Source organism: Dermacentor albipictus, chromosome 4, assembly GCF_038994185.2.
Source record: "Dermacentor albipictus isolate Rhodes 1998 colony chromosome 4, USDA_Dalb.pri_finalv2, whole genome shotgun sequence".
NCBI classification, from domain to species: domain Eukaryota; kingdom Metazoa; phylum Arthropoda; class Arachnida; order Ixodida; family Ixodidae; genus Dermacentor; species Dermacentor albipictus.
This window is the reverse complement of record NC_091824.1, coordinates 41,614,980-41,636,377: the sequence shown is the minus strand read 5'-3', so window position 1 is coordinate 41,636,377 and position 21,398 is coordinate 41,614,980. Positions and strand designations below refer to the sequence as shown.

Here is a 21,398-nt window from a genome sequence, read left to right as displayed (position 1 = left end):
CATCGTCTTCATCAGTGGTGCAGCAACGGCATTGGAAATAAACTTGAGTTACTCATTTAATTAAATTGCTGACAACAAAATGCGCATCGATATACTGTCCCATGTAATTTGCATCAAAGTTTCAAAATATTCGAGTGCCACGTAGCTGGACAGAACTGAGGTAACACTGTTTGCCGTCACTTGGAGCAAGTCAGGCTATCTTTTGTACTTTGCATATTTAGGTATATAATTAGTTAATAATTATTCAACTTTTCAAATATAATCAGAGCAAGACTGTCAATGAGAAAATTTTAGGCCATCATGAAAAATTTGTTTTATCTTTCTGTTGCTGAATAAGTCCTATATGAAAGCTTTTTCAGAAGTCAAAGAAAGACCGCAAAACACTCAAAAGTGCCACGTGACTAATTGCATAGCTTCTACAGTGTTGTGCACCAAGTGTGAAATGAAGTATACAGCTAAGAGAGATTTTCCAGCCATTGAAAAATGTGCTAAAATCTTTTCCCCTATTTTTCGCCACTTTTTTTTCGCTATGTGAGATGATACCACATGGTATTTATGAATTCTTTGTGGACTAACTTATTTATTGAAAGTAAGAAAGAAGCACTACTTTGCTCATGTATCTTTATGCACTTGTACTCGCTCAAACACTCATATTAATTGCTGCAACTTAATTAAAATAATACTTTTGGTAAATGTAAGGAAAAGTCAATCTTGAAAAAATTCGTTTATAGCCTTTGCATACAAATGCAAAAAAGCTGCTGCAAATAAATATTATTAGGTAGTCTTATTGGGAGAGGGCTTTGGAGATTCATGTTTTCCATTACACAATGAACTAATACAGATGGAATCAAAAGTGGGCACAGAGAACTGGACAAGTGGATTACAACCTGACGTCGATAGAGCAATTTTCGAGGCCTTCCAAAAGCTTGTCGATGACCTCTTCAACGATTTCTGGGACATCAAATTCTCCATTCTCCTGCGCAGCTGGGAAGGCTGCTTCTGACAAGGGACCATTTTCTTGCACATTCTTCGACAGCTGCTTTATGCTTCTCAGATGTCTCCAAGAGGCAAGGTTGACGGGAAGAAAGCAAAGGCCTGAAAGACAAGAGAGGTGTCACTCACGAATTGGCAATACAGTCCAACCTCCACGCGACAAACAAAGGCACGAAAGAAAGGATGCAAACAGAGCAAGCGCTGCTTTAAAAGGTTTAAATGATCAAGTATTTCAACGAAGTGTCGACTTGGGAATAAGAGCTTGAGGCTGCGATTTCATGGCAGAAGGCAAAAAAAAAGCTGACAGCCGGTTTCTCTGCACTGCTCTGCTTTACCGCCCCTGTCCTGGTTTGCTGGCCAGTGCTCCAGTTTACTGCCCAACACTCTGGATTACTACCCACCGCTTCTGTTTACTGCACCGCTCTCATTTACCACTCACCACTCTGGTTTACCACCCGCTGCTCAGATTTACCGTTCCCCACTCTGGTTTGCCACCCACCACTTCTGTTTACTGCCCACTGCTCTGATTTACTGCTATATACTCTGGTTTACTGCCCACCACTCTGGGTTTTGTCACCTCCTGTGCCGGTTGACACGACAAAATTTTATACTTCTTTTTTTTGCTATCATATGGAGAAATATTAAAAATAGAAATAGAAAGAGTAGAAAAGAAATAGCAAACTAGAAAGAGCGTCGAAAGCGAAAGGAGGGGAGGTTGAGTGATTGTGGGCTCGCTGTTGCAAGCAGTGAAATAACAGGTGCATTCAGTTCGCCTGCCCTTTGTGAACGAGGGAGGTACTTCAGACAGTGCTGCACTTCGCAATTTGTTACAGCACTGCAGCTGTGGCATTCTCTGCATGGCGTAGTTTGTTAAAAAAAGTTGCTGGTAAAGTTAAGACTCAGTTCTTGAACTTTCTGCACCACTGTGATTTTCACCACCAAAGACAAAGCAGCACATAATTCTGTTGGTGCCATGGCAGCGGACAACACTACAAGAAATATGACTGCCCTCAGAAAATGGCGTAAGAAATTGCACCGTGAATCAGCAACAACAGCACTAATTTCTACAGAAGTCAGTGTTCGTGAGCGGCCCTCAGATGTGTCGCGAGACAGGCGGAAGGGACGCTCGAACTCAAATTCAACTTACATAGCTTCTTGCCGCCTCTTCCGAATAACATTACTAGCTTTCTTTCCATCTCACCATATCACATGCCGGCACTGCAACTACTACATCATTACACTGCTCATTTTCGCTTCAGAGTGCTGGCAAAGAACAGCATGGCAGCTGCGAATCTGACAAAAGCGGGCATTCACAATACAATTACAACAACATGCACTGGACAACGCCAGCAACGAAAGGCGCGAGATGCAAACTCAGAAGCAGGAGATACAGCACCACTTTTGCATCAATTTCAGGAAGGTCGCAGCATCACACTGCTGCTACACTTCTGAACTGGAGCTGCATCAGTTCAGAACTGCTGCCAAGTCAACTCGTGAAAGAAGTGCAGGCGAATCGAGCAGACAAAGTATTTGGCTCACATGATCATGGCAGCATTGTCGAGCAAACATAAACGTTTCATTAGAAAGTTTAAAAAATGTTGCAGTGCCCATTCAACTATCAAAAACAGTATTTCAATTAGAGAAGCACAACTGACTTTTTTACAAGCAGTGTGCTCTCAAAACCAGCTTCCTGAGAACTCTAAAGCAGAGAACTCTCTACATGACTATATATAGCAGTAACTGCATTCAAAACGCTAATACTTTTACAACTCTTTTTCTTTTTTCACTGGTATGCAACAAGTAATGAATGTCCTTATTTTGAAAAGAAATAATCAGGGCAACTCTGGTGCTTGATTTATTGTTAGCAATATCCAGGTGAAGCTGGTCTCAACTCTGGCTGCCTTGATACATTGAGGTAGCATAAGAGGGTTTATTGGCCGGATTCCCCCTCCTTAGTTGACATACTATATGACATCTGCGATTAACATTATGTTCCACATTTGCCGCGATGGCCATGAGCGGCACCTGCTAACACTCGCAAAGTGTTTACTACACATATGCAAATACTTGAGGAAAATGCTCAAGGAAGTGGATGGGCTACAGCCTCCATTGTTGCTTAATATGTAGAGGTTGTGGGTTCGGCTTCTACCGGCCGCAAGTTGCTTTTTTTTTTTCGGCTTTCATTTGCCTTTTCATTACATAACTTCTACATTCCAGCTCACAATAAAAAAAAAATACTTTATTATCTCCGAAGCTTTCCTTGGCTTCATTCATGTGTAAGTTATTACTTTGACTAGGAATTCTGGTTTTGAGGCATTACCTTCAAGAATACAGTTAGTAGTTGTACTACAAAGGGGTAACTGAAAGGGTTAGATAAACAAACACACTTTCACAGGTGCAACTTTATGAGAGAAAAAGCAACAAAGAAATAAATGCTACCACTCACCAATCCTTTGACACAGCTTTAATGCAAGCCTTTGAATAATGATGTTATTGCTTTGAAATAACTTTTTCTTCGTCAGCAGGCTCATCAAGCTGTTTGCGTGCTTCATGACAACATCCCGCTTGGCGAGCTTGAAGATCATGGCGAGCGCCGACAACATGTTTGTCGTCGTCACCTTATTTTCAGCATCAATTTGCTGTTGAGCAAAGGACCGTGGTAATGGTTAGTTGAGCTATGTACTCATTCCGTACACAGTGGCTGTAAGCAACAACATACATCCTATGCCCATGGGCAACACTGTCTGGTGGCTATGAAAGCAGAGCTACGGAACCAAAGCACGCATTAAGCTTTGCTGCTGGCAGTAGTGGTCTCATAATTTCATGTTTTCTAAAGTGAGAACTAGAAAATAGAAGAAGAAATTTCCTTACCACAAAAGCAAGTACCTTGAGAAGAGACAATCTCCCTAGTCAGTATGGGTATATTATGCCATTAGTGAGCCCACCCTTTTCAGCTTTGCACAAGTTGGGTTTGCCACGAGTTTCACACATCTCTTGACAGCAAAACGGCATCTGCATCTTTCAGTGGCCATTCTTCACGGGCTTACTGCCCATAGCTGAGCACACCTTGTAACCTCATGACAAATTTCAACAACGATAGGCCATCAGAGTAGATGAGACCAACAGTGTGCAGCATCAATATCAACTTATCTGCGGCTGCCTTCGTGAAAGTATATAAGCAGCGAAAGGTCACAGAAAAGTTGCACTCATCTCGTCTGGATTACCATATTTACTCGATCGTAACGCGCACCCATTTTCCGTGACCAAAAATAAATAAGAGTACAATCCGACGTATCTCGTGCTTTCATATAGAAATACTATTTTCTCTCATGTGGAAAAAATCTAATTTATTCTCATACATTAAAGTTGCGATGAATAAAAACACAAATGGAAGTGGCGAAGCTTGCTGCCAAGATTTTCATTGCGCCGGTACGAGTCACGTGGGGCAATAGATATCACTCGTCATCGCTATCAGATGACTCGTCATCACTATCAACAGACCAAAGCATTCCATCCTCAGTGCTGTCCATGGCATTCGTAATCCTGCACTTTTTAAAGGCCTTGTTTACCATGGCAAACGGGATCGTGCACCATGCATCTTTCACCCATCCAGCAAAGTACTGAAGCGTGGCATGCTTCATTTTATTGGCGGGCGTAATTCGTGGCAGCCACCGGCAAGCCATGCGGTGTAGAGCACCCGTATTCTACCTTTCACTGGCTTGTTCAAACAAACATTGAGCGGCTGGAGCTGCGATGTCATGCCGCCGGGTATCACGACAAGGTCAGTGTTGCATGCAGCCAGCTTGTCCTTGACGCGCTGGTCAAGGTGGCACCCACACACAGACCCAAACTGCTGCTGGGTCTCTTCCACCAAACATTATCAATCCATTCAGCGACCAAGTCTGTCGTCATCCAACCTTTTTCATTTGTGTGCACAATCACGCCACTTGGAAACACGATTCCTTTTGGAAGAGTCTTCCGTCTGAAGATAAGATACGGGGGCAGCTTGTGCTCATCCGCAGTGCAACAAAGCATTGCGGTGACTCTAGTTTTTTCGTGGCCGGAAGACAAAACGCACACTTGATTCGCCCCCTTTTTTTCACCGGGTGTAGTGGCAGGCATGTCAAAGTAGAGCGGCGTCTGATCGGCATTTCCAATCTGTTCGAAGTGGTATCCGTTTCTATGGCGCAACTCCAAAACACACCGCTGAAAACTGTGCAATTTCTCTTCATAATCTTCGGGCAATTTTTGGCATACCCCTGTCCGCCTTTGAAGAGAAAGGCCTTTTGTTTGCATAGAATTTCATAGCCAGCATTTGCTCGCTTTGAAGTTATAACTTCATGTTTCTTAAATTGAGAACTAGAAAATATAAGTAGAAATGTCCTTACCACATCAAGTACCTTGAGAAGAGACAATTTCCCTAGTCAGTATAGGTATATTATGCCATTATTGAGCCCACCCTTTTCAGCGTTGCACAAGTTGGGTTTGCCACAGGTTTCACACATCTCTTGACAGCAAAATGGCATCCGCATCTTTCAGTGGCCATTCTTCATGGGCCCTTTCTGTAGGACTACCTACATCACCTGTACTTTGAGCAGATCAGTCGTCACAGGCTGCTGTGCCGCTCGCTGTTCTTGCACGTGTTCCGCAAGCAGCTCTTCTATTTCGGCGAAGCGACCCTGCTTCAGTCCACTGAAACCATTCCTTGTTGCTTTGCGGGCGAAAATATTCTCCTTCTGTTTACGCCAGTCCCGCACACAAGTTTCAGGAACTCCGAATGTCCGTGATCTGGCCTGATTTCCGTCCGTCTCTGTGCACGATAACTTTCCTTTTAAATGCGGCATCACAGTGCACTCGGCGCGTCTTTGCATTCGGCGCTTCCATGCTCCTTTGAATAAACCCAGAAAACAGCAAGACAGATGGTAGACTAAGTTACACCAGCGCCTGGTTACACGTACAACATGGAGGTATGCACATGAAGGAAGCTGTAGCGCATACGAGGCGGCCATTTTTCGAATGCCGATGGCGATATAGTAACGCTGATTTAGGGTCGTACTCAATTCTAACATGCATGCAATTTTTGACCCATTTTATCTGAAAAAAGGTCCACGTTAGATACGAGTAAATACGGTACTTCATATGGTATAGTGCATGCAGAAGCCTGCTTCCGCAACTTTATCTTCATAGCCCTGAAGTAGTTGTCAGCACAGGTATAGGTAACATAAGAATGTCAAGACTTAACAGTGTCGAATAGAACTGTCTAGAACTGCATGTACAGGGTGTTCCAGCTAACATGGAGTGAGCTTTTAATGAAAGCCAAGTTGCCTGGCTGGATGAAACCATCTGAGTGTTGTTAGCAACCTACAAAGGAAGCCTCCAGTATGCTTATTGTTTTTAAGTAATCAGTAATTAACAAACATTTTATTTGGTTATCTTTATGGCAACAGTGTCAACATGAGGTTTGTAGAGTACATTTGACATCACTTTCAGTTGTTTGCGAAGCGTTACCGTGTGCATAGGTTTTCTTTTTTTCCTTGCTTCACTGAAAGGCCCTGAAATTGTTGAACAAAAAAAAAAACATACCAGGGCCAGGTATTTGCAATCCGCAGCAGCTTTCTTTCAAATGTGGGGAAAAAAAAGGTGTACAAAAAATAACTCACTACAAAAAATTGAGCGACATTTTTAAACGTGCTCTACAAATCTTGCATCAACAATGTGGCCCCAAAGCGAATAAATAAAATAACTGCTAATTTATCCTACCGATTGTCTTATTAACAAGAACACAAAAATACCGGAGGGTTCTCTTATAAATTACTAACAGCATACAATTGGTTTCAATGGACCAAAAGGCCGTGCATTTTTAGTTTAAGCTTGTTCCATGTCAGCTGGGACACACAAACACAGGAAATAAATGTGGTATTTCATTTGGTGTGTTCAAGTACTGAAATTTCCAAATTGAATCGGATACAAATGGTTAAGACAAATAATCCCTCAATATAGAACCTTCTAGAACCTTCTAGTTTAATTTCTGAAAGCACAAACTTCATCGTCCAGAAGAGTGGACAAAAAATCTGACAAGAATTCTTGTGACTCGATTGCTTTCCATGTAAAAAAAAAATATTTTGGTGAATACTTTTCATATTCCTTTTTAAAAATGGCTAATAGGAGCAAGGAACCAGGAAGATCACTTACATTCTGCAACCACATCATGAAGTCATCAAGGTAGGAGTCTTTGATGTCGGGACGTGTAATAAAATGAGCGCTTAAAAAGCTGGAGGCAGTGTTTGCCTTACCGACGGCAGTGAGGTTGGCCTTTATGACATCAAATATCCTAAAATGAAACAGAATGAGTAAATGATACAGCATGGAGCAAAAAATCAGTAAAGCAACGCACACAAGTACTCACAGCACAGACCACACAAGTGCTGACTTGAAAAATCTAAATCTAAATAGCTAAGCTACCCTTCCAGAAATTTCACAAGTTTAGTTTTATGCCAAGAAGAGGCATAAGTTTCAGTGAAAATCACCAATTGAGGGGGCTTTAGTACAAGGGTGAATCAGAAAGTTCTTGCCCTTAATTTTTTTTTTAGCTAAATTACGGCTGTAAATGTGAAGTCAACACATTCATTCCCAGCAGTGGACCTTTCTTGGACTGGCGCAGCCTCATCTGCTGGTAGCTCCCCGGCACGGCACTGCTGTCAGTTGTGCTTCACACATCCACGGCATACAAGCAACGAAGTGTGATTCGTTTTCTATGGAGCAAGGGACAAACGCACATCGAAATCCACAGGGAAATGCAGCCCACGTATGGGGAAAAGTGTTCCGGCCTGCTGAAGAAATTCCTGGCAGGACAGCGATTCACGTGCAACGATGAAGTCGAGACAGCAGTCCGATGGTGGTTCCATAGTCAGCCAGACGACTGCCACGACAGGGGCATCTCAAATTTAGTTCTGCGATGGGACAAACGTCTGAACTGGTGCAGGAAAATTCTGGAAAAATGGTGTAAGGTATGTAAAACAGCACATATATTTGTAATTACCTGTATGTACCTTATTTTCGCTAATAAAAAACAAGGGCAAGGACTTTCTGACTTGCCCTCGTATATTGAAATTGCCCAAGATTAAGGGCATTCTAAATTAGCTGCACCAGTGATAACCGAAGTAGCGCTGTACTGGATGCTATTGCATTTTTTCCCCCAGAAAGCTGCACACAGAGGACACCAGACTCCCTCAAATAATGCTGACAAAGTGATGCAAAGAGTGGCACCAGTGAGTTCTTTCACAGGAAATTCTAATAAAATAATGCAAACTGAATTGGCTTTCCTGTCGCAGTACAATGTCTAACTTTTTTATTAGTAGCGTCTGCCTAAATTTATCAATTATAAGTAGGATGCACTCTGTTAGGGAGCTGGTGCTGTAGTGACACATCCTGCAACACTGAATTGACATGTCTGCCCTTGGTGCCTCTGTAAAGGTTGTATATTAACACTACATACATTCAACAGGTGGGCATTTATGTGAATGAGGCCTTCCCTTGGTGTTTTCGCCTCCCCTCGAATGAATGTTACCAGACAAACTAGAGGTCTTGTGCCATCATATTGCACATGAAACTGTGTTGTCTTTCACAATCATCATCATGTTTATTTTCTCACTGCACAGTTACTTTTCAGACACCGGGACACGATCGTTCAGAGCCCCCGGCTCTAAGCAACAGAGCTCTTACCTTTGGGCCACAGGTTTCATTTTTGCATCTCCGGAGTCGAGGCGTGATAGTTGAAAAGGCACCATGGACAGCACACCAAGCCAGAGCAGCAGCATATACGTTGTTGGCCGCAACTTCCAACTGTCTGGCGCCATCCTCTCCAGCAGGGAAAGCACAGGCTCAATGTCCGACAGCTGAAAGGACCACATGACAAGTGACCAATAGGGAGCGCCCAACAACAAGATGGTGGCGCCGCCCTGGCGGCACACTGTGGAGTAGGTATCTCACGTGCTAGGTGCAGCAAATCACGGTAAGCTGCTATAAACTAAGCTCTTTTTGTAAACTTGCAAATATGCAAATATCTGCAACAGCTGCCTTTTAATGAGTTCAATAGCATAATTCTTATTACTGTGGTGGCACAACAAGGAGAGTGAAGGCTAGAGGGTGAGCACCGTGTCTTATTTTCAGCAAGTGCCTGCTCGGCGGTGTTCAGTTCCTTGCAACTCGATCTATCATTTGAATGATTATGGATGGTTAAAATTTGGGTTAGACTGAAGCGCAGCGAAGACGCAGACACAGAAAGAAAGTTGGCGGGACAGTGCCTGATCCTGTCTACTTCTTTCTGTGTCAGCATCTGAGGTGTGCTTCAATCTAACTAAAGTATGAATGTCAACCAACTCGCCATCTTTCTGCATTATGGATGGGTCTATAAATAGTGATGTTTCTTAATCTAATTTACTACATTTCGGCTTTCTCCATTTTATGTGCTAAGTTTTGACAATTAGCTCAAATACATGACTGCAAAAAAAAAAAACAAAAAAAAAAACAGTACATGTGCTTCAATAAATGCTTGGGTATCCACATCCACATGCAGCTACGACATTAAGACTTATGCTTGTTTAGCAGCTATGTCGTGTTAACATTGATGCTATCTACCGTGCGTCCCCCACAAGAAGTGCTATGGATACTTCTTTTGTGAGTTCATTTCAACAATATGCAATTGGCACCAACTATATAATAGCTTCGTGCCTGTAACAATTAAGCGTTCATTAGTCCATGTTAGCACTGATGCGCTAAATTTGACAATACATATTATAACCCTAGTGCAAGCATCCACTGCCTGTTTTAAAATTAGGGCAACTTGGCTGATATATGTGAACATCACACCACAAGACATGATATACTTTGCCCAATTATTAAGGCAGAAGTCCTAAGTGGCTTGGTGCGCAAGGGTCTTGAAAAAAAAAATGCAGTGCCTAGTCGAGTGGTACAAAAATTATCGTCAGCAGCAATGACTCACAGCCCCGTAAACAAGAGCGAAGTGGTTTGGCTCATACCCCTATAAGGCAGAGGCTACAAGCATGCAGCAAAGTGAAGTGCCTCCATATATTCAGTGAATACATTCATTGAATCACCCATGTTACAGGAGTGCAATATGTTGCTGAACTTCTTGTTATTTAGAAATGTTTTCAGCTCTTAAGGTCTGTGCCGTGTCAGCACAGTGTATCCTTTGATTAAAGACGCAAACCTCGTGAGTGTGCGCAGAACGCATGGCTTGTGAAGCAGTGAATGCATGGCCTTCGAGATCAGGCAACACAATGCTGGACTGGCCATTGGTGGCGTTAGTGCAGTGCACCACCCCTCGGTGCTGCATGGCCCCTATGCAGGCCAGGACAGTTGTTTGATGTCATCCTCTTAAGTGTCCAGATTACGTGGGCCCCTGGTCACTCTGGTCTGGCTGGAAACAAAGCTGCCCACAATGCCACCTGAGCTCTCACACACCGGGCTCATCATCCTTCTCCTGTGTCTTTCAATCCTGACGAGCTCACTATTCTGCATCGTGGTCATGCATGGGATCGAGTGGTCACGTTCAGAGAAATCCTCCTCCACTAACGCAGAGAGTGGTTACACTACTGCCAGCACACAAAACACTGAGTAAATCTCAATCTGCCACTTGGCGACCACTTCAGACGTGAACTTTCCCAAACTCTCATGCTATGCCACCCCATTTACCCCGATGCATACTCCCCACTCTGCAAAGCATGCGAGGCCCGCGCTGACCTCGATCACAGCCTCACCCACCAACACCCACCGCACTAACAGCATGCGCATCATAACTACGGCCGAGCAGCGGGAGACCTTACTGCTAAACTTTGACCCAGAAGAACAGCTTTGGGCCGTCTGGATGGGCGAAGGCGCCGCTAGAAAGCAAGGACTGGCTCTCACCACTCGCCCCATCTAGCCTACACAAGCGAAATTTCTTCCCTGCTTTCTTCCAAACAGGATCTCAAGGATCACGTGATGCATACGTCGCGGGTCCCGCCTTCATTTCTTTCTTTTTTTTTTTTGCTCCTCGCTTTTTTTCCCGGCGCTGCGCATTTCCGCCGACGGCGTCGCACGTGAGCTGTTGTCTTGTTCGTGCAGTGCACAATATTGCACACGGAAACATGACTAGCATTATAATTCCGTAGCATTACAATTCAGTGCTACACGAATACTGAGGCAGAACAAGCAGATCGCAGAGCATGATCACGCGCTTAAACACAGTAGAAAATGGCATAGTTTCGGTACCTGCGCACATGACCACATGACCATGGGAACAAGCAGACGAAGCGGAAGTACATATCTCTTGCTTCGAGGCAAAGTAAAACAAAATACATGCAGATATCCGGTTTGTGTGTTTTATTATTTTTCTACACTTCAATTCTTCAATTCAAGCAACATATCACACAGATAACAGATGTCTTGAATAATTCTTGAAGTCACGTGTCACCACGAGCGACGTCACACTGTGGACATTACTACGTCACAGTCTGGCTTGGAGCGCGGCGGCCACGAGGAGATGGAAAAACGACATTCGGTTTGAAATTTCAGATCTTTCCCCGGTGCGTAGCGATGTAATACTTTGCAGACACGGTCGTTATCGCTCTGCACTTGTCATCTCAAAATGGCCAGACCTGGAGAGGGGCCCTTTAACGGGACAGTGAAGAAATAACACTTCATGCTGTATTAATGAATCGCCCTTCTACAATACCACAAAAAACACCCTTACCATCAGATGAGGCTTGATAAGTCGGAAAAGACACAAAAACTAAATGCGGGCAGTTCCGCCACCTTGAAGTTCCTGCACCATCCTGCTGCGATGTCATAGATTTGGGCGGTGTCTGCAGAGGCTTTTTTTTTAACGGTAAAGATGGACTATACTGTATTCTAAAAGATTGAAAGATTGAGCTTAGCATTCTTCAAGAACTTGTACCAAGCCAAAAAGAAGCAACTCCCCCTCCCCCCTAATACCTTGAAGTCTGTGACATCACGCCAATGTACCAGCATCTGGTTTTCGACTTGAAAATAAAAAAAGTGCAAGTTCGACTTGTATTTCCTCATTTAGAAATAAACTTATAGCTGCAAAATTAATAAAAAATGTTAAGGTTAGAAATAATTCATTGGTCTAAACTGATTTAGCACAACATTTCTGTTCAGTTACAGAGCATGTTTCCTAGACAGCCACATAGGATATCAACAAAATATGTGTACAGTCAGCTACGAAAGCTTACAGGACAAGGGATTTACAAAACAGATGAATCCTCGTGAAGGCTGGGCACATAGCCTTCAATTCAAAGCTTTAGTTGTGCTTTCCAAAGCATAGTATTTGCAACCTGTATAGTGATCCATCGAACTCTAAGTTTTATGCCTTAACAAAGCCGAAATTGACACTTGTCGTGGGACTTTGTTGTGGTGGCCTAATGACTCTGGCACTCTGGCATTGCACTGTTAAGCACAAAGTCGCAGGATCAAATCTCGACTATGGCGGCCACATTTCGATGGGGGGTGAAATGCAGCAACGTTTGTCTATTGTGCATAGGGTGTGCATGTTAAAGTACCCCAGGCGGTCAAAAATTAATCTGAAGTCCATCACCACTGACTGCCTCATAATCAGACCGTGGTTCTGGCATGTAAAACCTCCAAATTTACTTCAATAACACTTGTCGTGGAACCCGTGTCCCGTAAACTTTTGTGGCTGACTGCACATTTCAGTTATGCGTGGTTCTCCACTTATTGTCAGCACAAGTGCCCTGTAGGTTGGACCACGAGCATATGAGGGTATTGTTTCTTCAATATAATCAGTTGGCAGACAGCCGTGCACTGTTCGTATGAGTCCTCTTGCGTGGTGTCCCTTTCTTGCCTCTGTATAGTAAATACCTATGATAGAATGAAGACCCCGACTTGAGGTGCTATAACGTAAAGCTATTCCAAACTGTTCCTATTCCATTTCTGCCCTCCCCAATTGGTCAAAGATTTTCCAAAAGGAATAGAGAATGTCTGCCCACTGATTGCTCTGGCACAGGTTACTCAGAGGTGCCAGGTAGAATAGATTTATATGCGTATAATAACACTTTTGCATGGCAGCAGAACATGCCTGAACCCTTTTGGAACATTTACGACACTGCTCTGCCAAGTTTTCTTAGCCGAGGATCTATTTCAGCATCATTTTTAATCTTCTGTTGGATGTCATCGCAATTTTTGACCAGCCACCACAAGCTAAGCGAGGGGAAGAGGGCCTATCGCCGATGCTGGCATTACTCTCCTCATCCAGTTATCTATTTTTACTGTGCTGGCTCAACCCCACCGACACCATTGCCACTTCTATGTGCTCCTTGCCTCTTGTCCATTAATTAGATAACAAAAACCTGTCAGGGTAGAAGATGCTATTCACTTTGGAAGCAAACAAAAGTGACCTCCTATAAACGAGGACGGTGCTTGACTGGGCATTTAAAACAACAATGCGGGTCAACACCTTACGCTTGCGTCGGCGATTACGTAAGTTTGACATCGGGAGATTGTAATAAAAGCAAATTAGAATAGTTTTACATTACAAGGCCCTTGGTTGCCGCCCTCACTTCTGTAAATGAAGCTTAATCTCTCTGAAGGGAATAGAGACAGACTCAGCGTCCCACCAGGTGAAAGCAGCACATGACAGATGAAGAATGACCAACTGTTGGCCTAAACTCCATAAATGGGAAAAAAGTGTCGTCTACTCGACTGTAGGACAAAACTACGAAATAAACTGAAGCTTTCTTTCCGAGAAACCCATATGGTTTTTCTATGTAGCTTTATGCTGCAGTTGGTTGGAGGAAAATTTTTCCCTTTCATGAACTTTCCTGTGGCTTGGAGGCATTTGCAAAACTGATTTTCCATGCTCTAAACTCCATATCTCCAACTTCATGCAGTGCTGTGAAGGCTAGGTCTTGTGTCGGCCAATCAGCGATGAGGGCTGGCTGTGCGTTCCAAAAAAGACAGGAGGGCTTTCCCACTGACCCTCGCTCCCAATTCCTCCCAGTCTAATAGTTTCAATACTTTTAAGTATGCAGTGGATAGCATTAAGAAAGATTGTGTCTCCATTGATACTTTTCCTCTTTCCTTGTGGAGAATTAAGATAGCTGTGGCGTCTTTACAGATTTAAAGCAAAGTGTAGCATCATTGCATTCTATTAGTACTAACATATGGGGCACAAACTTGTATGCTGAAAAAGAAAACTGAGAAGCTAAGAACCGCACAGCGAACAACGGAATAAAAATTGTAGGCGTAACGTTAAGAGACAGGAAGAAAGCAGTGCAGATTAGGCTGTAAATGGGGGTAGCTAAGTGTAGCTGAAATTAAGACAGAAGCAGTTGGGCAGGACATGTAATGTGACAGGCAGATAATTGGTAGACCATTTGAGTTACCGATAGGGTGCCAAGAGAATGGAAGCACAGTCAGGGACAGCAGAGCATTGGGTGGCGTGATGAAGTTAGGAAGTCTAAAGGCATGAGATGGTGTCGGCTGGCACAAGACAGGGGTAACTGTAGATCGCTGGGAGGGGCCTTCGTCCTGCAGTGGACATAAATAGGCCGAGATGATTATAATAATAATAATGAATCTTTCTGTGGTGCTTCCATTCAGTCAGTGCCCCATAGAGAGTGATGCGAGGCGGGCAAAGGAAAGGTCCTCCTCCTGGTTCTCTTTTCTAAATGGCTGATGTAGCACAAACGTTTTTGCTATGCTGCAAAGTTGGTGAGACTGTGTACTGAATATTCATGGTGCAGATGAGGCGAAAAGAACGAAGGACAGAAAAGAATACAGTCCCAGTTAATTCTGTGTTTATCTTCATTATGCCTCACTTACACCATGGCCTAAGAAAATAATGGTTTTTGGAACCAAGGAGTTGGTCTGGCAAGAAGCCAATAAACCAGTAGATTCAGAAAGCTGCTCTTGTTTTGTCAGCTAGAATCGCAACAAGAACTTACGACCAGACTAGCATATTAGCCACTGCTTGATGTCCCTGCAGAATATTTTTTTATTTTATTCAATACTGCCAGCCACCTTTTCGTGGCCAAGGCAGGAGTGGGTACACGATGTTTACTTGTTATTGGTCCACCAAGAAAAGAACAACAGTAACAACTATGAAGACCACTGTGATTAATACTAGGTACTGTAATGAGTTAATGTACATTTAGTAATTAATGCATTAAACACCCAGTGGCTTTGCAGGCCAATTATCCAATCACAAAACTCCTATGCAAGTTCTCTTCTTGCCAAGTTTTTAAATGCAAGCAAGTCCACAAGGCAAAACAGAGCAGCCGATTAAACAAGGACACAGAGCTTTTGTCTCATCAGAATAATGCAAATGTTCTCACTTTTTCTTAGTGCAGTGCCTAGCAGGTGGAATTCCAGAATGCATTAGTATGGGAAGAGTAAGGAGAAGTATTCGCATAATGGCACTATAGTTCATACGTCACAAATGGCAGTTGTATTGTTCAGTGCAACCCTACAGGACATTTACCAAAACCTTGACTGAGACGTGCAATTTATCAGTAAATGTGAAGCAGTGACAATCACTCACTTAGTTCAAACAATAAAGAACACAATTCATTCTAATCTATTGCTTCGACGCAAACTATGTCATCACATGCATCACATCAACAGAGCAGCTACATAATGCAACACCACATAATGTCAGCTAGTTTAGCATTAACACAAGCATCTGCACCGATTGCCAGCGTGTGGCATCTGCATAATTTTTTTTAAATACAGCTTGTTGGCCCGTAGGATACTAGAATGCTTAAAGAAGTATGATATTCTAAAATGTTACATGTGGTCTGCAGTTATAGTAAGCTGCAACTCTAACTGGAAGTGTCTCCTATTAATTAGTAGCTTGAATTCCCGTTCGGTGTTCCCTATCAGGTTGAGCATGGCCTCATACCGCTGCACATGATCAACTTTTGTTCCGCTGTCGATCAGCATTCAAGATGCCTGCTGTTCAAGCTGCTAATACAACTAGAGCTATGTGATGTGCAAAGGTGTTATGAGTTTACTTGATTGATGCATGCAAAGGCAGCACAATTGTTTACTTTGGATGTAAAAAAAAAAGAAGCAGCCAATCTATAAAGAAAGACCTGAGCTCGGGACTTCAATTTTTTGTTGTTGAAAGAGTGTTTTATTTGCTACAGTTGCCACTCTGTAATATGGAGTACTACTTTATTTCTAGCCTTACACAGCTGATGGAAGTCACAGCCGATTGATTGACTGATACAGTTTTAATGAGCCAAAGCAACAGGAAGGCCTATGAGAGACGCATTTAACCATGTACAGTCTTTAACGTGCATCCAAAGCTGGATACAAAAGCAATTTTGTCAGCTACAGAGGCACAATTCTACTAGGCAAACAACTCAAATAGCAGCTGAAGTCACCACACTGAGCCACTAAGCAAGATCCTCGACTTCAAGTGCAATTCCACGCTGTTTAAAAAGGGGCTGTAACCTAGCGAAAGTTCCAGGTGCAAGCAGTCGCCCCACCATCACATTTAACATAGTCTGAAGCTATCTTGAGATTTGCCTAGCTTAAGTGACACAGGCTTACTGAAAGTTTTGTGCCTCTGTACCTTTGGGAACAGCACAGTTACTGCATCACTGGAGTCTTGAGTCATTCATCACCAGGCCTCTGCCTGGCTCTTGAGAATATGCTCGTGCCCCTCGTACATCCTAATGCACATTGCCTGCCCTCGGTCCTTTTCAGCATAAGCTTGGAAGTAATGATGTAAAATATTAATCCTGGATACAAAATCAGCTGCGTGCAGAACTCTATGGAAGTTGTTCATTTTAAACAGCGAAAAAAAAAGAAAGCACTGACAAGGAAGAGCACAGGACCAGCCCTGACTGCCAACATCTTTATTGAAGGACACATCTGTCCGTGTGTTTTTTGGTGCTGTTTAAGATGAATGACCTGTACCAACTAGCTCGCACTCAAACCCTTCTAAGTCTATGGAAATGGTTTAAGCATATTTTTGCCAACAGCTTTCACAACTGACACCGATTTCATGCAGACCAAAAGCACCAATGAAGTGCATTTCAAATGCCACGAGTTCACATGAAAATCCGAGACGCAGCATCAATATACCAACCTACCATGTGACATTACACCTTCAACTCTGTGTGCAGCCTAAAAAAAGCAGTTTTTACTACAAAGAATACGAGAAGCCAGTAACTTTCTCCACGTACACAAAGATACTGCCTTCAGTACCTAACCAGGGCATTTAACTTCTTTTTTTGTTACCACCAGAAATACGCAGATTTTTGGTGCCTTTATGTTACATTTTACTTAAATCTGTTAGTTGCAACATGTACCATGGTACATTTAATAGCGACCTAATTACCATAATTTTTTAATGAAAGTAAAGCACAAATAACTCCTAAGGGAGTGTTTGGAAATTCCTACGTAAAATTTTAAAGCAACCCAAGAAGCATGCATGAAAAGAGTAACTTGCAATTTTTACTCAATGCATTGAGTTAAAAAAATCTGAAATATACAATTTATGTGCCCTGTTTCCCGAGTCCAACTTATCTAGGATAAGACTATGCAACAGTAATATTATGCAGATTTAATTTAATTCTGGTGTTTTGCCAGAATTCGTGCCGAAACCCCGATATGATTCTGAGATGTACCATAACGGAGTAGTACTCAAGATTAATTTTGACCACTTGGGGTTTTTTAACGTGCACCCAATGCAAAATAAAAGGGCATTTTTTGCGTTTTGCCTCCATTGAAATACGACCACTGCGTCTGGGTTTAGATTCCGTGCCTTCGGGCTTGGCAGCGCAATGCCAAAGCCACTACATCACCACGGCGGATGTGCGGATTTGTTGGCATCAGTATTGTCCACAGTGATGCCCCTGACATGTGCATCTTGCACATGCATGCGCCTACTATGCAGGGACCATTTTGACCCCTAGTAGCAAACCCCCCTCCTCCCCTCATTTTCTTCTGCAATCTTGAAGCGATGGTTGTCAGACTGGGTAGAATCCACAAGGCTCTTCATACTCATTCATCACGTTCGATCATCTTATCGGTCAGAGAGAGCTGGCTGAGTCATGCACCTTGAACTGATGCTGAGGCCATCTGTGCTTTATACAGTGTTTGAACACTACTGCATAGCAATGATTAAGGGCAGTGCTCAAAAGAGAGATTAGACTGCTAGTCAAGTGCGTGTAGAATGTCAGTCGGAAATCGACTGCATATCCTTGTGTGCGGATTTCCCATAAATAGGACACACACTGTTCAAATGCTAGCGAACAAAAGCCAACCCACTGGGGAAAAAAAATAAAGCTCCACTGGACATTAGTCAAACAGAATCATAAAGACCGCATGCACTCTTCAGCGTATACCGATGTTTGAGACATTGGAAAATTAGACAACCCGGCAAAAGCTTGTGTCTTCATTGCTGCTGTGACATAAAAATGAGGTAGCCAAGTCGACCAAAGCGCAAATTTTGTGTTGCATTGGACAAGTGTTAGAAATACTGGATGCCAATTTCTACTGCGATTTTTAGGAATGTGTTGAAAAGCTGTCGATCAACTTGGTTGATTTATTTGGGCCCTGTAAGGAAAGGGCTAAACAAATAATTTTTTTTTTTCATGTTCATAACAATTGAGTGAGTAATAGGAACCGACTTGAAAAGTGAGTATGTCCTTGAGCTGCCTCTGTGTCTGAGGAAGATATGCTAGATCAGGTTGAAGCCTGGATGCAATTTTGATATGAAGCCCTCATTGTTGCCAATAGCAGCTGCTGTCATAGTCATAGGAGCCAGCTGGACAGGGTTTACCAATGTCCATGAGGGCATCGAGGCCTGCAATAAGGCAACTAAAGCTAGTAGCATATATGCTCTGACACGCACTTTCCGTAAAGGGGAGTACCTGCCAGCACCAATTCCCGATTTTGACATTTGTCTTTAATAAAATAACAGGAAATACCAAGTGTTCTCGCAAGCAACGCTGGTTCATACCTACACCCATGACAGGGCAATGCCTGTGTCTGTTACAAAAATATTTTCGGGCTATTAATCAAAATGAATAAATTAACAATGAGTGACACAAATGACACTCCAGGTGGCAATGCTATCAAAATTTGTGGTGTGCTACGGTGTGACACACATCGTATGGTTCGTTTTAGTGTATTGGCGGAAAATTGGTGAGGCCTTTATTTGTTTCATCTTGTTATCAACGGCGAGGTCGTATGACCAAGTAGCAATGGCACAGGTTTGTACCTCTGCCAAGTCTAAAAGTTCCCTCGAAAACTACCACTGATAACATTTGCGCGGCTCACGCTGCACCTCAAACGCTCACGGATAGCACAACGAAAGTCGAGCATGCACAGTGACATATGTATGGCGATGTGCAATATGAATTGGAACACCGATTAGCATTCTACCCACTACTCCATAGGTGACAGCTCCAATCCGATATGCCAGCATGTGTCCGATAGCTCCTTCTGAGTGAAAAGCCCTGTGTAATGCGTTTGTGTTCTGTGTTATGTCGCGCTTGCCTCTATAAACGCAAATTTGGTGCTCCTCTCGCAGTGCAAGGCCTTTTCCTGCCCACGCCCTCTTACCTCGTGAGGCAGGTGGTTAACCACCACTTTGTATCCGCGAACATTGGTCACCACGACGAGAAAGGCCATGCAAGTGTGCAGAATATCGTCGCTGCAGTTTGGAGACTTCACAGGGCTGACCAGAGCCTGCACGATCTCCCTCAAATGACTGTCCAACAGGTACGGCTGTTCGAGATACTTGTCGAAAGTTCCCTTAAACGTGTCCAGCAAGTGTTCGATCTCGCGTTCGGTGAGGCCACCTTTCGTGACTTTCCGAATCACGCTCATGACGGCCTCGTAGTCTTCGAACTCCTGAAGTGCATCCTCATCTGCGAGCTCCACACTGCCGGGCGTGGGTGTGCAGGCTTCCATTGTGATACACGCTCGCCGGCTGCCTACTTGTCAACAACGAATTGCGACGATACTGCGAAGCACATTGTCGCGAGGTCCCATTTCTTCTGATCTTTTCTAATGGACGACGGGACGCAGCACTGGTTCCGGCGAGCAAAGGCGAAGCTCACCTACGCAAAGCACGATGAAACTTTCAGTTTCACGACAACATCCATTCAAACGAGGCTACAGAGAACCAGGGAGGAGGGAGGAGAGGAAATGTGCCCGGTGTGCCCGCTGTGGACTGGTGTCGCCAGCAGCACATTCCTTCACGCCACCTATAATTGTCAGTCATTGTTTTTTCCGCGTCATTAGGCCCAATACCGTACTATAATCGTTCTGTAATCTGGGCCCTCAATTAATTACGCAAATTTCGCCTTCGATAAATGAGTCTATCTAATTCTCGTTTACAATATTAGCATATCGTGAAAGTATTCAACATGGCGTCGACTGGTAGGTCAATACGTGGGATTTCTTTAACATATTTTCTGAGGTTTTTTGGTTATGCAGCGGGCAGTTTTTGCGCTCACATCGTGCGTTTCGTGCGCGTAATGTCTCGAGTCATCCGTAAGGCGCGCTCGTAGTCATGCCTAAAGCGGCGCCCGTCCGTTAAATATGGTAGTAGTAACCGGGTCGCGCTCCTGACGAGTGCTCTCGTGGGCCCGCCATAAAATTCCGCTCGGCGTGGCTATCACGTATGGTTGTCAATTATCTCGGCGTGTTAGTCACGCAGTGTTTCACTAGTTCAGGCGCTGTCGTAGTCTGCCTCTCTCATCGTGGTGCGCCGGACAACGGTCTGCCGCCGGTAACGATTAAGCCTGCTCGCGAAGTTTGGTGGCCACTGATAGGGAACGTGCCCAACGTGTTCATTCAGCGTGCGCCCCGTGAACGTCCTGCGCGCGGATTCATATTAGACATGCCAGGTAACGTAGAACTCGAGCTGTCGCTAGCGCGTACGACTGCTATTTGACAGTTAGACAGCAGTTTTTTTTTTGTGTGCCATTTTTTTGTTAGCGCTAGACGGCCAGCTTAGCGTAGCTCTTTGGCGCCCGCTGCATTTTTTTTTTCTTTGGTGCCCCGAATTGCCGGAGCAAGGGAGCTGATCGGGAGGCGTCGCGTCGTTAGGCTGCTGCCTTTGTCGCGACGCGTGCCGGCTCTGGGCTACACTTCTCGCAGTTTGAGCCACGTGTGTTTCCGTTGCAGGAAAAAAGCATAAGGTTAAGGGGAAGACCCTCAACCTAAATGACTTTTTGGGTGGTGATCAGGAAGCGCCGTCGGGATATGCCGTGGTCAACACTCGTCGTATCAACTGGGCGGACACCATGGAAAATGAAGCCGTTGACGGTAAGGCCTTTTCGTGGGCGCACTTTGTTCTTGGCATTGTGCTGTTGTTCACTTGGCGCATGCGTGTGAAA

The 21,398-nt window shown here is 43.8% G+C and overlaps 2 protein-coding genes across 4 annotated transcripts in view; one reads left to right on the top strand and one right to left on the bottom strand.

The window, feature by feature from the left end:
- The window catches only part of Tbcd (tubulin folding cofactor D), a 76,287-nt gene extending 56,112 nt beyond the window's left edge, over window positions 1-20,175 (bottom strand). Inside the window, exons 1-5 of the mRNA XM_065438775.2 lie at window positions 19,615-20,175; window positions 8,716-8,888; window positions 7,186-7,324; window positions 3,440-3,632; window positions 888-1,095 (exon numbers count right to left, since the gene is read on the bottom strand). Of these exons, the coding sequence (XP_065294847.1) occupies window positions 888-1,095; window positions 3,440-3,632; window positions 7,186-7,324; window positions 8,716-8,888; window positions 19,615-19,965 (1,064 nt within the window). The 5' untranslated portion in view covers window positions 19,966-20,175. The remainder of the gene's footprint in view (window positions 1-887; window positions 1,096-3,439; window positions 3,633-7,185; window positions 7,325-8,715; window positions 8,889-19,614) is intronic.
- A 109-nt stretch (window positions 20,176-20,284) lies between these two features.
- The window catches only part of LOC135907127 (eukaryotic translation initiation factor 4B-like), a 32,362-nt gene continuing 31,248 nt past the window's right edge, over window positions 20,285-21,398 (top strand). Inside the window, exons 1-2 of one of the 3 annotated variants that reach the window (XM_065438778.2) lie at window positions 20,285-20,436; window positions 21,187-21,327. In XM_065438778.2, coding sequence (XP_065294850.1) covers window positions 20,424-20,436; window positions 21,187-21,327 — 154 coding nt within the window. In that variant the 5' untranslated portion in view covers window positions 20,285-20,423. Of the gene's footprint in view, window positions 20,437-20,518; window positions 20,907-21,186; window positions 21,328-21,398 lie in introns of those variants that run through there. The other 2 variants (XM_065438776.2, XM_065438777.2) reach the window with 2 other exon arrangements.